Source organism: Arctopsyche grandis, chromosome 6 (genome assembly GCF_051622035.1).
Source record: "Arctopsyche grandis isolate Sample6627 chromosome 6, ASM5162203v2, whole genome shotgun sequence".
Taxonomy (NCBI): Eukaryota; Metazoa; Arthropoda; class Insecta; order Trichoptera; family Hydropsychidae; genus Arctopsyche; species Arctopsyche grandis.
Genome location: NC_135360.1, coordinates 25,333,530 through 25,351,427, shown reverse-complemented (window position 1 = coordinate 25,351,427; position 17,898 = coordinate 25,333,530). Strand labels below are relative to the sequence as shown.

The 17,898-nt window shown below is 36.3% G+C and overlaps 1 protein-coding gene across 1 annotated transcript in view; it reads right to left on the bottom strand.

Moving 5' to 3' along the window:
- LOC143913193 (mannosyl-oligosaccharide alpha-1,2-mannosidase IA-like) overlaps nucleotides 1–17,898 on the bottom strand; it is a 185,124-nt gene extending 167,226 nt beyond the window's left edge. Inside the window, exon 1 of the mRNA XM_077432846.1 lies at nucleotides 17,173–17,898. Within this exon, the coding sequence (XP_077288972.1) occupies nucleotides 17,173–17,796 (624 nt within the window). The 5' untranslated portion in view covers nucleotides 17,797–17,898. The remainder of the gene's footprint in view (nucleotides 1–17,172) is intronic.

The window sequence follows — 17,898 nt, the reverse complement described above, 5'->3', positions numbered from 1 at the left end:
CGCTTCTTGTGTGTTAGGTTGAAAACGGGCCAAGGGGAGGAAAATGCACCCGAGGAAAATTAAGGCGAGGAAACACACCCCACCCCATACACACGTCCCTTCTACCTTAATTCGCGTGTGGAGAAAATCGACGAAAATTTAGCCAGGTCCGCGATGATTAATGAGTCACGGCAGATCATTGATACACTCGCTGAAATATGTATCATATGTATTATACGATGTGAACACTTTCGGAAATCTCGAATAGTATCGCTGTAACCGTTCGACATTGAACTTATCGCTATCGATTATAATAATAAATACGCGAGAAAAAAATGTTGTTACCAAGCCTCAATTTGCGTCAATGCCTAAAAAAATATATTTATTGTAATCGACGCATTAATTTATTCAAATCGTATTTTTCGACAATAGAATTTTAAATAAAATATGATTTTAATAATTTAGCACGACACGCCAATGCTACGAAACGCACAATACATACATATATAATGTAAGTACGAACGATCGATTTCTATAAAAAAAAAAGGCATAAAGAATTCTTTGGCATAAAAATGATTATACAACTTATGAAACAATGTTCTATAATACATATGTATTTAATTACATGTAAAGGTGTTAATTAATGTTTTTGATCAACATCTTTTACATACAAAATACTATGAAAACATAATACTGATTATATGTTATCAAACAGTAGACCACCAAAATTTATAAAAACCAAAACTGCGTGCCACTTAAAGGGGGGAGTGAAAAATACTAGTTTTTGAAAATGACAAATATTATATTTCTGCATTATAAATTATGCAATTTTAATGTAATAGGATGTTTTAATATAGATACATTTTGAAATGCGTTACAAAAAATCTATTTTAATGTATGTATTTATCACTACAGTTGGTCCGCTGTAGGAAGAGACATTGAAAAAATGTACATGCTGTCTCTTACACCACCTCTCGGCCAATAGCATTTCATGCAGACAATACGTACGAAATGCTATAGGTGTAGACGGGGTGAAAGGGACAGCATGTACGATTTACCTAAGTGCCTTCCTACAGCGGATCGGCTATAATACAGTTTTAATGTAAAAGCATTTGTTTCTGATACATTTAAAACCAGCTCAACAGAAATAGGTTATCACAACCATGAGATAAAAATACATTATCTTACAAATATGTAAACTGTCGACCGCTATCGACGGCATAACAAGAGAAAATATAAACAAAATTATCCCTACGCTGACACCAACTGAAAATACTATTATGTAGTTGGTGTCAGCATATGAGTTTTGAGACAAAATCTTTACTTTATTCACACAATCAACAAGCATTAAAGTAAAAATGTTCCATCAAACACCTTTTAAATAGAAACATAAAGTAAAAACTCATCGGAAGACCAGCCAAAAATCCCACAATCGCAAAAATTTCAAAACACAGATCCCAATCAACGCAAAACCGCCAACGGCGTATAGTACCTACGGTTCGTACCTTTTGGGGAGGATCCGATGAGGTATCGTCAAATCGGCGAGACTTGAATCGCAAATGAGAGGGAGAGCGCACAACCAAACATCACAAATAGTATAATAAAGCAGATAAGAGATTTTGTGAGACCCAAATAATACAAAATAATCCCAATAAAGAGATTTTGGCAGAGTAGACGACTATGGACATTTTTATTTACCAATACATATGTACATTTTTTCAACCACAATGTGTGTCACGGCCGTGGCAATTAGTTGATCAGTCGTTTAATTGATGTCGGCTCATCTGGCGTCGGATGACAATTGATGACCAACGCGAGTGCTCTGACTAACGCGACAAAATGGTTATTTCATCCCCTCGCAATGCACCATCGATTTCATAACAACATTTTTAACAACGTTTTTATGAAATTACATACATACATACGTACCAATCGTTAATCGGTAGAGTACAAGCGGAGTATATAAATACATGTGAATTTGAATCCAATTGAATAATTTTCAATATTATAATACATATGCATTGTAACACTGCTATTTGTTATATGCATAATACTCGCTAGAAAATGTTTCGACGGTTGGTCAATTATCTAATTGAAAGTACCAGTCTTCTCCGACGATGATGTTCCCAATCGACGATTCGCTCAATTTCTAATGCTAGTCACACCCGGTTTTTGGAAGAGCGTTGAATTGAAAGTGATGACTAACAATCGTAAATGAGTTCCATAGATACCTGCACACTGTTGAGACATAAATATATAGGTGTGTGCCTAATTGAATGTATTATGTCGTTGTTCGTTGAGAAACAAAGACAATGTATGTACATATGCACAGGCGAGTTATTGTATCAATTAATTTTAAGTTGTACAATTAAAGATGCACGACCCTAGCTTATTGAAATCAAGCTCATTGAAACTACTAATCTATTTTGCTCTGCCAAATTATAGTCAAAAATTGAAACAAGAATAAGATTAAGGAAGCTTAAAATCTTTCTTACAACAATACTGTGTATATCAGAGTTAAAAGTTTACACACTACAATGAGCTTAGTAAATGAACGCTTTTTGTGTTAGAATGCGAAAGGATTTGAATTTATTGGAGTAATTGTAAGAAATACTAAAGCCCTATAGGCACCACATAGAAAGCTGGGCGTGAGGGAATTCCAGCTATGTATAAGGGGAGGGTCGGGGGTCGACCGAATATGAAGAAAAAGACACAATCTGAATCGGTCAGAGTGCTGGTAATATGTACATACATGCAAAATATGGACCTAATATCTCACCGTTTTCCATCACTGATAACTAGATTACGGATAGAGAGCGTGCTTTTTCCAGAAATCGGGGCGGTTTGGCTCTATTTACAAAGCCAGAGTGCAAAAAAAAGGTTCGGCGAACCTTTAACAAAGCATTTACAACAATTGAACAATAAATGGCGCGCTTTGGGTCCGGAGTCTACTGATAACACTGTTGTAAAAAATAGCCAACGATAAATATAGGGAGAGATGTGACGCCAATTTGACACATAAAATTGGCGTCAGAATTTTTTTTACATTCGCAAACCAATTTAGAATTTAAAGCTAGCCAGAAGCATGGCTCAGTGGTTGCGTTAATGTTAAGCACCGAGAGGTCGCCGGGTTCAATCCCGTGAGCCGACCTCGATTGAAAAGAATTTATTCGAAAATAGTTTATTCCAAGTATAATCTGTAGTGCTGCTGGTCATACTTTGATATTTGTGACGTTGATCGTTTCCTATTAGAGTTTGACAATTAATCTGATTTTATTGTTGAAACGGTTTCTACATCAAATTGGCATCCTACCCACTATGTATATGTACCAGTTTAATACCCTAGTCGTCCTGGGGGCAAACGGGAATGATAACCAGCGGCGTGGACTAGTGGTTAGCATATTATGCTTTCGAGCAGAGTGGTCACGAGTTCGATTCCCACTAGACTCCCGCCGCTGGCCAGACCTTGGTTTGTGACTCCAGGTCGATCGTTTCTTACTAGAGTTTGGCAATTATTTTGATTTTCATTGAAACGTTTCCTATAAAATTGGTATCACCTTTCCTATCTCTCTTGCTAATCTCAAGTTATTCAGCATCTTGAGGTTCACCGATCTGTAAAGGCGAGTTTTCGTGTTCTATGAAATAAAATAAAAAAAAAATATATCAATACATGGAAACATAAAAAATCAACCATTGTTTGTTTGTGTCCTATCATACTATCATGCTATACTTTCAATATACCTAGACGATAAAGCCTTTGTAGGAGTTGTTCTACATAGCCAGCAGCATAGCTCGGACGTTAAGCTTCTGCTTACCGTCAAGAAGGTGCCGGGTTCAATCCCTGAATGAAAATGAATTTTTCAGAGTATGCTGTTGGTCAGACCTGGATTTGTGACTCCAGGTTGATCGTTTCCTATCAGAGTTTGCCAATTTTCTCTGATTTCATTGTTGAAACGGTTCCCGGAAAAAAAAAATTGGCTAAAAATCCTTCCTACCTACTATGTCACCACTATTTGAAATTTGATGGATGTACAATAAAAATTTATGTACAATTCATAGATGTCTCGTTAATTTGCGAGTTTTTTCAGTGTCTCGCAATTCAACGACTTATAATAAAAAATGCTGCATTTGTATTTGTAATTGGCCAGGAAGGCGCATTGGGATTTTCCTGTAAGGCCTTCCTGGTATATATGTAAAATAAAATAAATAAAATAAATACATAGATGACTTAATAATACAAAATTAAATCAGACCTTTAATTAGCAGATCAGAAGTCCTTGACATCGGCGTGATTCAGCAGTCATGACTTTCAACGCCGAGAATTTTCCGAAAAAAAAGAAAACCTTCGAACTCGTCCGGCACAATCGAGGTTTCATCACACCGCATAAATCACCGCGTTCAACAACTTGATTAACGGTTGTTTTGCGTAAAATGGGCTCGGAACTAATTTTGCATTCGCCACTATCTCCTGCACGAATCTATTGTTGCTGTACGCAAATCACGACGCCTGCGTTCATTATTGGCTCAACTTATTAAATATGCATGGGAGCGCCGACGTGTACCTATGCGTGATGTGCCAAATAATATCTCGAGTAAATATGTATAAATTCGTATATAATATGTGGGTCGTTCCATACTCATGCAAATGTACCTATATGTATAACGTATCAGAGATGGGTAGATGGGGAGTTCTCGGTTTGATGCGATTTGAATATTCATCAAAACGAACACCTCGTACGGTTTCCTCGCGATCGATCGAACGAAATAATGAGGCTTGAAGTATCAGCAAAATTTATGTATACGGAAGTATACTTAAGCTAGTTCGATGACTACAAATTTATTTCAACATCACTAATTTTAAAAATTCAAGCTACATATGTATGTACATATGTACTTCGATATTTAGTCTTGTAGTAGAAGCCTTCCCGACCACATATTTGAGTGCTTTATATTATATATGTAGGTATAATGGCTCACAATTATTGCTGTTTGTTGTTTCAACCATGGATTTATAATGGAAGCAGAAAACGTGATAATGGCGTGTAATTCGGAATACTTACGGGTCGTTACAATATGAAATTATTAATACTACCAAAACTCACTATTAAACTAAACTAAATGAGCTTAGTTTTTTCTAGAGACTAGAAGTCTAAATGAAACTAACTATGTGTACAACGACTTGTGTTTAGAATTTCCCGCGAAAATATCACAGCTGCTAATCCATTACAATACAATGATTCATGATGAATAGACTAGTGGTTAGCATATAATGTTTTGAACAAAGTGTTCACGGATTCAAATTCCACTGGTTTCTGATGGCCCGACCTTGGATTTGTGACTCAAGGTCGATCGTTTCCTATAAGAGTTTGCCATTTTATCTGATTTCCATTGAAACGGTTCCAAAAAATTGACAACCTTACCCATTTTCTCGCAAATTCCGAATTTTCACCAATCTCGAATATCGCTGAATTGTATAAAATGCTGCAAATTTACAAATTTGACCATATGTCTCTGTGGTTGTTAATTGATATGTATGTATTTACTTTGTAAAATACTGATTAATAATACTTTTATCACATGTAATATGTTTCTGGCCAGGAAGGCGCATTGGGGTTATCTGTTAGGTCTTCTTGGTATAAATTAAAAATATAAATAATTGATTGCATTTTAAACTTAAATATTGAATGAATCGCCATTTTAAAGGCGACTCTCGAAAATTATACGTCAAAGCACTTGTGCCTAAAAAACACACTGATGTACATATCTACATTCTAAATGTGAACGATGAGGTATCATAAGGTCATCGCATCCGGAGATCTACCTACCTATTCGAGTTCTCGACTTTCACATGTGCATTGCAAAAAAAAGCGTGCCATCAATATTTTAACGAGTGCCACGCACAATGAAACACTAATCGGAGCAAAGTTTCTTTTTGCCACGACGACACGTAAAAAAATGTCTAGGAAGTCGTGACCGGTTTAACAATGGTCGCCCCCCTCCCCCCCCTAGACAGATTAAGAATGAATGAAATGGAAACGGATGTTACTTATTGGACTTGCGGATGCTGTCGAGTTGACCGAAACTCATGAAAATGGACAAGTTTCGAAATTTCCCCACTAAACGAAAAGCGATTACTGGATGTTAAACCACTCGTCCGGCAATGCATGTACAAATAGTTGATCAATTAAGTCGAGACTCAACAGTATTATTTACATTTACACATATAATAGCAAGAATAATTGATCTTTTGGGAATCTAATCTTAGCTAACAGGACCAATAACTAAGTGAATTCCACTTATTATGTATAATACATATAACGGTACTACCGACTGCAGTACCAATAGCAGAAAGGCGAGTTTTGGTCAAATACATAAGTCTGGTCATGACAGTTGTACTTTTAGCCTAGTTGCTTTGTTCAATAATTTGAATTCTTAAAATAGTATTCGGTTGCATAAAGTTAACGAATCTTACGTAACAGTGCTTCCCATTTTTTTTTTCAAATGGACCTTTTTTCTCCCCTCTTCCTATAATCCAAAAAGAACTTCAGTTTTTTTAGAATTAATTTAATTTTGTAGTTTTATTTGGCGCGGGTTTGTCGGCGCGGCATTTACGAGATTGTACTGCGCGAGTTCGTCGGCGGGACAATATCGTGCGCGGCTTGTTAGGTCAAATGCACATCAATGATATACATATACATATGTAGGTAATAAACACAAATGGAAAGAACTCGGTCTTGTAACGTATTCGCTGTGAAGTGGAGACTGGCTTGGAACGACAATTCATCCTGGCATTGTTTTCAAAGTGGTGTTAGTAAAAAAATGTAATTTGAATATGTTCTCAAGATTTCATTCAGTGGCGTACCCAGAGGGAAAGGGCCTCAAAGCCAAAGAAGAAATAGAAAAACACTAGAAGTTTTCCCAAAAGACCATTATGACAAAAGTAATTCAAAACCGTTTTAATAAGAAAAAAGGTTGATTTTTGCTGTTAAAATCATTTTTTCATAACTACCCATAATTGACAGCCATTCACCATCCATTGCTGGATACAGGCCTCTCCAACACGCTCCCATTCGTCTCAGTTTTGAGCAACTCTCATCCATCTCATTCCACACATTTTTCTGATTGTATCCACCCATCTCCCTTGCGGCCTTCCTTTCACCCTTTCACATTTTCTCGGGTACCATTCGAGCAATTCCATTTTCTCTCGTCGTTATGCCAAGCATACAGCGTCCCATATTTATTTGAGTGCACTGGACCTCATGCAACCTTCTGGCGTTCAATGCCCAAGTTGAGCGCATCAATGCGTCATCACTGGCAAAACACAATGATCTTGAACTTCAGGCAGTGGCATTTTAGATTTCAATACGCCACTCCATCCTATGTAATTTAATTTCTTCTCTATTACCGGATATAAATGTTTTTGACTATGGACTTCTATTACCATATTGTATAATATTTAATGAATTAAGTTGAATTTTTAAAAGATGTTCGACTAATTTTAGTTATATAGACTCCTTTTAAATTTGCCTTATCTTTTTCTACGTAGTCATTTCGTCGGTAATATACATATGTATGTATATTACCGACTTTCGTCGGTAATATACATAAGGTGCCACTTTTTTTTACAAACAATAACCAAAATTGTAACGGTAGATGATCCTCCTATAGAAGACTACATACATAGTCTTAAAAAAAAGCAAGGCTTCAATCCAACAACACCTACAATAAATCTGACGGAACAATAAAAAAAAACAGAAAATTACACTCTTTCCAAAACTAATTCATTTTCAGACAAAAACTTCAAATTAATTACACCACAATTATTTCTTGAACATTTGCGTGACGAGAAGGCGTACATGCAAACATGATGAATTTGATCTACTAAAAGCATTTCAAGGTACTTTACCAGTCAATTCAAAACAGGATTAGTCACATACAGCAACACTTTTTTGCATTTGAATATAATATGCAGGCTAAACAAAAAAACCGTCCAAAATTGCACCGAAACTTCCAGCTGAAAATATACGTGCACAAAAAAAATTAAAAAACGCCCGAAACACTGCCAAAACGTCTTCTTCCTGAGAACGAACAAAATAAACAGCGTGTGTAATTCAAATTTGGAAAATGTTTGTTGTTGTGAACGATAACGACGCGATACAAACAACACAAAGCACATATCCACGTCTTGCATATTTGTTTAATACCAAAGGTAAATAGCGAAAAATAAACACGTACACATGTGTATATAAAATACATTATTATATACATTAAATATTTTTATATACACACAAACATACATATATGCGGATGAAAAACTCGTTCTTTAACGGTCTCAAAGTAGGCGTGAGCTTCGATATTAGTGTATGCGCAAAACGAAACAACGCGAAAAAAAAATATATATACATATATATGTGTGTACATACATACATACATAAATATATACAATAAATAAAAAAAAATTAAAGCCCAAATATGAATTGCACATTCAACAACACAAATCATGATTAAGTGCTAATGTTATTAGCAAAAATTGAGCGCTACATCATTCCGTGACCCGGGGAACAATGAGACCATAAATCGCGTCTACGCAAATACGTATGCATTATAAAATATAATAATATGAATGATTTCGAAAAACACCTGTGCTGAATTTTAGCATTGTTACATTTAAGAATATGCCAAAAAAAAAAAGAAAAAAAATAGATACACCCGCAAGTTCATTGTGATATGAAAAAAAATACACATACAAAATTACATCATCGCTGATAAGGCCGTGTGCACGGCGAAGCGACGCGACAAGGTTACTCCGAGTCATCAAGGTCGATCAGCATCTAGTCGATCGCGTCACTATGTACACAAAATACAAAAAGTAGATACATATACTGTAATATACTCGTATTACAACAATGACCGATGTGCCCCGACGTACATACATATGTGACCGGAAGCTTAATTTCGATCAGTTAAAGCCAGTTTGAGTGCATTGGCCTATTCGGCTTACTCGTCTTCAAAGACATTTGACTGATAGCTAGCTACATTACAGTCCGGAGCAATTCAGTTATACATACAGATACAATAAACTAATTCAATATACTAAGTATAATAAATCCAATAAACTAAGGTGACCATTCGTACTGATTTTACCAGAACAGTACTGGTTTTTTTGGTATCTGTGCTGGTAAGTCGTGAGATAAAACCAGTATACTTTGTATGTTTTAGAATTTTTTTTTCTAATAGATGGATAAATCTACAAATTCTTCGGCGAAAATGATGTCTCCTACAAAAATGTTGGCAAATTAGTCAAATTTTGTTTCCGTTTAATTGAAGGATTTTTTACCTTGATGAACAATATATAGGCAAGTGATAACACGAAATTAAATATTGAAACCTTAAAATGTTGGTAATCGCTTAGTTTAATTTTAACCAGTCTTGTGTAGAATTTTATAAGAGCATTCAAGAAAATGAATTAATTTTTTCATAAATGTGCGTCCACGATTCTTTAATCTTTGTTATAAGTAATTGATTTTCTTAGAAATATGTTTTTGGAAAAAAATGTCCTGGTTATGAATTTGGAAAAAATGGTCACCTTACAATAAACACAAACAAATAAACAAAACTCTTGCTCATCAGAAGACGTGATCTATAATATTTTATTAATTTAGATACGTCAAGGTTGACGCGACAAAAACTGGTCGAGAGAAAATGCCGGCGAATATATGTACATACATACATATGTATGTACATTATATCTGCAAGACGACAAGAATGCAAAAATCGAAAAATATGTGTATACGTATGCGCCATCATCTAGCCGAAAAGTTTCTGTAGCCAAATTGCCATATAACGATGTCAGTGAAAGTGAATATCTGTTGTCATCATTGCGCCTCTCACTGACCGTTGGTTCCGTGCACGAGAAGTGTAAATGTCGGATCATCGACGAAACCGAACAGAAAAAATTCGCCGTGACCAACAGGCGACTTTCTCTAAACGTTTCGATTCGTTTCCGCTAAAAATATAAGTATGCGTGTAAATATCTAGATCATACATACGAGTATGTGTAAGTTTGCCATTACAATTCTGTAAGGAAGTTCAATCGATGATGTTACGACATTCGCTTTTAACGATTAGCGTAATGGTTTGATTATATACATACTAAAATATCTAGTTCTGAGATGGGTGTGTGTGTTTACCTACTTTATTTTCAGCTTACATTACTATGAAAAAATTTCCCAATTAATTGACATTAATAATATGTAATAATACATTTTTATTCCAGACGATATGAAAGATAGTGCAATCTCTAAAGTCCATGTTAAATATACAGAAAATACAAATATAATTGAAATAAATATAAATGTATGGTAACCGGTGAAACTATGTACAGTAAGATGCAGAGAAATCGCATCACTTTCAATTGTTCGATGTTTTCGATTTTTTTTAATTACATGAAGCTATACACAAGTTTTTTTGGTTTTATTATTTGATTTCAACTATTTAACATGTTTTACGATTAAAAAAGATTATTTATATTTTTAAATTAAGGCGTGATACGAATTTTAAAAAAACATGCAAAATAGGGCATTTTTCTTATATGTATTTCAAATGTCTCTAGCTAAAATAATATTACAGTATATATTTTTCTATGAATTAAAATACATAGGCAATGGACATATGACAACAATAAATAGTAATATAATAATTACTAGACAATCGTCTTGCTTCTATGATGGGATGGTACCTGCCGGCTGGGACAATACGACTTTTTTTTAGTATGTCGTCCGAAATTTCTGCAAACCATACATTTTCAAAAGTTTTTTTTTACTTATAATTTGCCCCAGGGTGTTGTTTTTATTCCCTTTGCTTTATAATAGCCTGTAAATATTCGAAATGTTGTAAGTCGGGACTATTGTCTGGTCATTTTAGTGACCCTAAACCCTTTTTAACGGCAGTTATATGGAAAAAGATGGTTTTACTGCGAAAAATTCCACAAAATTTGGACTTAAGATGATTGGGAGAATGTAATCTTTACTGACGAGAGCAAGTTTAATCTTGGCGACTCCGACAGAATAAGTTGGATGAGGAGAAAGCCGAACGAACATTTCAGTTATCAGTGTGTTACTAGAATAGTTGAAAACCGGGCGGCCAAATGATTTGGGGATGTTTTTCGTATTACGGCATGGAGGTGCTACGTTTTTTCAATGGCACAGTGAAGACTATAGACTATGAAAAAAATTTGGGAATTTTTTTCCGCCTTTTATTAAACAACATCTTTCAATGTCAACCGACTTCAAAATTTCAGGCCGATTTTGCAAATTATCATCGGGCACAAATGATATTTATTGTATTTAAAATAAGTGATTGATATCATCAAACAAATTTAATAGCATTTTATTAAGTTTGGACGGCTATTTTTTTTACTAATAAAAAAATACAATGAGAAAGTAGATATTCATCACTAAAATGACCAGACAATAGCCCCGACTTACAACCGATCGAATATTTACGGGCTATTATAAAGCAAAGGGAATAAAAACAACACCGTGGGGCAAATTATGAGTTAAAAAAAACTGTTGAAAATGTATGGTTTGCAGAAATTTCGGACGACATACTAAAAAAAAGTCGTATTGTCCCAGCCGGCAGGTACCATCCCATCATAGAAGCAAGACGATTGTCTAGTAATTATTATATTACTATTTATTGTTGTCATATGTCCATTGCCTATGTATTTTAATTCATAGAAAAATATATACTGTAATATTATTTTAGCTAGAGACATTTGAAATACATATAAGAAAAATGCCCTATTTTGCATGTTTTTTTAAAATTCGTATCACGCCTTAATTTAAAAATATAAATAATCTTTTTTAATCGTAAAACATGTTAAATAGTTGAAATCAAATAATAAAACCAAAAAAACTTGTGTATAGCTTCATGTAATTAAAAAAAATCGAAAACATCGAACAATTGAAAGTGATGCGATTTCTCTGCATCTTACTGTACATCCATCGAATATACATATGTATGTATGTATGTATGTATGTATATATGTATGGGTACATCGATAACAGCGAATTTTGGAATCTGGAAATACCTCTAGTTGGAAAAGATGATCAATATTTAAAATTATTTCAAAATAATATTTTATTCAATATATTCATATTTTATCAACAGTGTAGACGTGAGAAACGATGTTTAAGGAACATCGAGAGTGGACTGAAGAAAACAAAGTTTCAGATTATTTTTCGTACCTAAGCAATGTGAAGAAACATATAAAGGGAATTCTTCTCAGACATTAAATAGCATTTGGAAATCATCGAATTTCATTTTATGTACAATGATATGAAAATAATGCAATTATTGTAAAATAGTGTACAAAACACTTAAACCCAACCATTGCGAAACGTAGCTCGCAGGCATGTGCTGAAACTACATATTATACATACATACATAGATAGTTTCGCCCAATGGAACTAACCAACTTAGTTAAAAAAAAAATGAACGAGATTCTCCACTTAATGCCGTATTTGTACAATTAAGCCTTATCAATACTAAAGTAAATTATAGTTGAAAAGAGGCATCTATCTATTGAAGCTTTTTGGGAAGATCTTGCAATATTGGAACAGTCACTAATTTGATCCACCGCTTCGTCACTCGCGTATGCCAATCGTTCAGAATCTACATATTGCGCAATACTAAATCAGCTTTGAAGTGAGTATACTGGATCGATTGTTGAATTCAAAAGCAAACCAAAAACAAAACGTCGCATGGCGCTAAAGCTTCCATCGAGCATTTGTAATACATAGAGTTTCCATTAGTCAAACGGTGTGGGAAGGTGCAAGAATATAATTTTACATTTTATATATGCGCATACATACATACATATGTACAAATCTTCTTATAAGACATAAACTTTGAAATAAGCGAAGCCGTTTTAGCGAACACCAGAGTGGTGGCATTTCGCAGACGAGTTTCGAGAGCGATGCGAGTCCATTAAATACACGAGAAACCCGAGACACCTGAAACGTTGACGTAATGTAATCTCGCCGAAGGTAATTAACGTAATGAAATTTCATTATGCATACATAGTGTGTACCTACAGTTTTGTCGGTGAAAACCGAGAAGCGTTTCTAGAGCGCGCGGTGAATCTTCTTCATCTCCCACAAAGTCAGACGTACCATTAGCACGTGTGTGTACGTAAGTAATTACATAGAAAGTAGGCATAATACCAATTTCGTCGAAAACGAGATGATTTTATCGGAACTCATAAATAAGATGAGAGATTGTATATTTATGGTAGTATGGTAAAAAGTCGAACATTTTTCTCATCTTCAGCCACGAATTACATACAATGCAATGTAAAAGGATTTGGAGTCATAATCTGAAATCCCGAGGAAATGGAACGATTTTAATTGAATTAGTCCTCGGCGCGGAAAAATAAGGTTTTTTTAAAGCTCCCCCAAATTTCGGATTGTCGAGATTTCAACCTGTCAGGATTATATCCGACGACTGGCAACCGTTTTAAAAAATAAGTCCAGATTTTAGACATCTGCGTATATAAAATTTCATATAAATATATATGTATCTACTTTTCTCTTACATGGGGGTATAGAGTCAGTACTTATTTATATTTGTGACAAATAATAGACACATCCGGTAGTAAAGAAGAGGGAAAAAATGCCACTTTGGCTGAAGAAAAAGATCTTCGATCAATGTGTTTAGTCAGTGATGAGATGGAGATCGGCGGTCGAGTTGCCGCCATAAAATAACAATAGACCGCTCCATTATCTGATAAAGCAGGAGCAAAAAAAATGGTTGAAAATAGAAATTGACAATAGTGAACCATTTTTTTAGCCGTCGAGCATCTTGTCCGCCGTTCCTTAGTGATGCTGCACAAAGTCCAATGCATTCAAAGAAGTACGGAACGCTGTATGCTCGGCAGAATGAGGAAAGATATGAAGCGAAATACATGGGTAACAAGTATGACAAGGATATATGTGTAGTGGAGAGAGTGAAGAGATTGAAATGACAATGAACCGATCACGTAGCTAGCAAAATGGATGACAGGTGGAAAAACAAGTGCTAGTGTTCCTTTTGCATTAAATGGTACCCGAAATAATGCAAAAGGAAGATGGGTAGACGAATTTAGGAAAAAGTGTGAGACGGGTGAGAGCAAAACAGAGACGTGTGGAAGCGTGTTTAGAGAGGCCTTCATCCAGCAGTGGATTGCCAATGACTGTAAATGATGATGATATCCCTCATCATCATCAACATGTATTAGCGGGAAAGTCTAAAATATGGCAACCATTTGCAATTCACTGTCTCCGTTTTGGGCAACTCTCATTCATCTCATACTATACATTTTTAGGATTTCATCCACCCATCTTGTTGCCTTACATTACATTCTCTCGGGTACTATTCGAGTACTTCCTATTGCCATTTCATTAACTTGCCCATTGACATTTCATGCGATTTACTCTCTCAATTATATCGACTAGCCTTGTCGTACCTTATCCCTCTCCTGTCTTTGACTGCATTGAACTTTATACAGCATTTTGGAGTTCAAAGCTCAAGTTTCGCTTCCACGAGTTACGTATGTATATCTTATCCAAATGATCTCAATTCCTGCAAATGCATTCCGTCCTAATTTCATAGGTATTACTTAAAATTCTTTGATCTGTGTACATAGGTATGTATATTCATTTATGTAAAACGATCCAATGCAAAGAAGAGTATTATCACTAGTACATATATACTATTTACACGCATTTTCGTTAGATTAAAATGATGAAAGATAATATTAAAAGACATAAATTTAATTGGATAACTTATCGGTATTCGGAGTAATTAAAAAAAGCCTTAATTATAAATAATTAATTGCGTCTCAAGTTGCAAACCTCAATACTTGTATATAAATCATCAAATAAAATAAAATATGTACAGGAAACTTATTCATATAACACAATTTCAAATTAAATGATGTAACATTACACTTTGTCATTCTATTCGCACGATATTAATTTTGCATACATTCTTCTACATATCTACCTACGTAATACAATAAAACAGCTCTCATTTGCAAACACATAAGATCTATTTCGAAAGCAAACGTATCGTTTTTACCTTGTAAACAGAAATCCGCATATACATATCATTATCATCATCATCTATGTACATACAGCCGCTCACATCCACTGCTGGATGAAGACCCCTCCAACACGCTTCCACTAGTATCTGTTTTGCACAACTCTCATTCACCTCACCCCACACGTTTTCATAATTTCGTCCAACCATCTTCCCTGCGGTCTTCCTTTTACATTCTCTCGGGTACCATTCTAACACTTCTTTTGTCTACTTTTCATCCATTCTTCTATCCACTATGTCCACTACCCTAGTCATACTTCTCACCCAAGTGTTCTTTGAGTGCATCGGACTTTGTATAGCATATCTTGGCGTTCAATGTCCAAGTTTCACATCCATACATCATCACTGGCAAAACGCATTCATCAAAGATCTTTGTCTTCAGACAGAGTGGCATTTTTGAGTCAAAACAACAGTCATTTGTCCAAATGCACTCCATCCTAATTTCATACGCCTCTTTATTTCTTCTTCTTTAATACCGGACATTTATACTAACCCTTTGAATGCTGACTAACGCCGATCGGTCCATGGGCCTGCAAAACGCCGATAGGCGTTGTAAATTTTTCATGCACAAAGTAAACAAGAATACTACCTGCTAAGCCTTTAAAGGTAGCATTGAACGTGGGTCGCGTGATCTGTGTCATTATTTTGTCAACGTTTATAAAGACTCATTTACACCGAAATTTCTGAATCTATAACCATAGCAGAACTACCCGATGGAAATCTGTAGTTCGATGTATTCTATAGTAAGGATGGAATTTAGATAGTGAGCATTACATTTCAACAGCAATGAAGAAGATGGAACTAGTTTTGGAACAATACATTCATTAATTGACTTCTTTTGTTTATTGTACATACAAGATATGTATGTACATATATTAGAGTCTAAAATAGAGTTGTTTTTTTTTTTTTTTTTTTTATTCATATACATATATTTACAGGATATAATGTTTATTTCAAAGTTGGACATGTATTCCTTATCAGATAAGAGTAGCTCTTGTGCCTGATAAGGGAGCTACGATTCTCTTATAAATTCTTAAAATCTATTATAATATTTTTTATTATTACATTTCTCTGGTCTAAACACACCTTAACAAAACTCAAAATCCTCGGCGGTGGTTATCTAGGGTAGTGATCTAGGGTTTGTTTGGATTAGCTACGATTTTTTACCTGCTTTCTATTAGATTTATAAATACATAATTCTAGTTGGAAATGTTGGCGAAATTTTCAGCATGGCGGGCTTTCAACAGAAAAAACGTCAGCACTCAAAAGGTTAATCAAACCGCAACACTTCTATATAAATTATCAAATAAAATAAAATATATACAGGCGACTTATTCATATAATACAATTTCAAATTAAACAATGTAACATTACACACAATCAGTCAATTTGCACGATATTAATTTTACATAAATTCATCTACATATATACCTACCTACGTAGTACAATAAAAACAAAACTTGTATTACACAGATTAATTATTATGAAAATAACAGCTCCCATTACACACACACACATACATAAGATCAATTTCGAAAGCAAACGTATCGTATTTACCTTGTAAACAGAAATCCGCATATTCATATATGTATACACATCTTCAATTTCTTTTCGCACAATCGACCAGAGACAGAGAGAGAGAGAGAGAATTTTATTTAAAATAAACAAAACGACATTCATTTGTTATTTAAAAATGTGTGCATATCAACTCGTCGTATTGAATTGCACCACTCATTTGTTTCATTTCAAATTAACAATCGAATTCTCGTGCATATATACATACACACGTGTAAATTTTATTCACACGTTACAAAAGTAGGTCACAACAAATAATTGACGTGTACGAACGGGAAATAAACAATCGAATGGGAGAGAGAGGAAGACCTTGACTTGTCCGCATACAACAAACACACAAATGTCAAAGTAGGCGGAAGAGCGCAATGTTGACGTTTGGCGCGAAACGTCAACGCTGCTGACATTGCATCTTCGCTTCGAGTGCATATAAACATAAATATATGATGATGATGTGTGTGTGTGTGTGTGTGTGTGTACCTGTTTGACTTTGTCGCGACGAAGCCTGGCCTGCGGGTCGCGATCCTCGCCTCGGTTGACGTCGGGGTAGCGGTCGCTGGGGGCGGGGGGCACCGTGAGGGGGGCGTCCGGGAGCTGCGCCCCGTCGGGAGGGGCGAGCGGGGGCTCCGCGCCGACGGGCCCCGAGGAGACGTCGGCGGAGGGGGGCGAAGGGCGCCGGGGGTCGAGCTGGGGGCGCTCCAGGCCCTCGTTGCGCACGGCGTGCTCCTCGTCGATCTTGGCGCGGAGGCGGTCGCGGTCGCCCAGCAGATGGGGGTCGTGGTGGGGGCCGCGGTGGTCGTTGTGGCGCACGAGGTCGGGCGGAGGCGCCACCTCGTTGTGCAAAGGGGGCGCGGGGATCAGCAGCTCGGGGCCGGCCTTCTGCATGCGCCGGTACACGCGGTACACGCTCTCGTTGACGGCCGAGCCCGAGCTGCGGAACTCGGGCAGGAAGAAGAACGCGCCGAAGCAGACGAGCGCGAAGGTGGCGAGCACCAGCACGATCAGGTACTTCTCGCGGGGGCGGAACGAGCGCCGCGACAGCAGCGAGAGCGGCGCCCCGTGCGTCGGCCGACCGTACATCGGCAGAACGCCCGGCGACGACATCGCGCCACTCGCTCTCCCTATTTTCGAAACGCGACCCTGACGCGACCGCGCCACACCACCGACTGACACCGGCGCCAACTGACAGCTGCTGCTGCCGCCCCC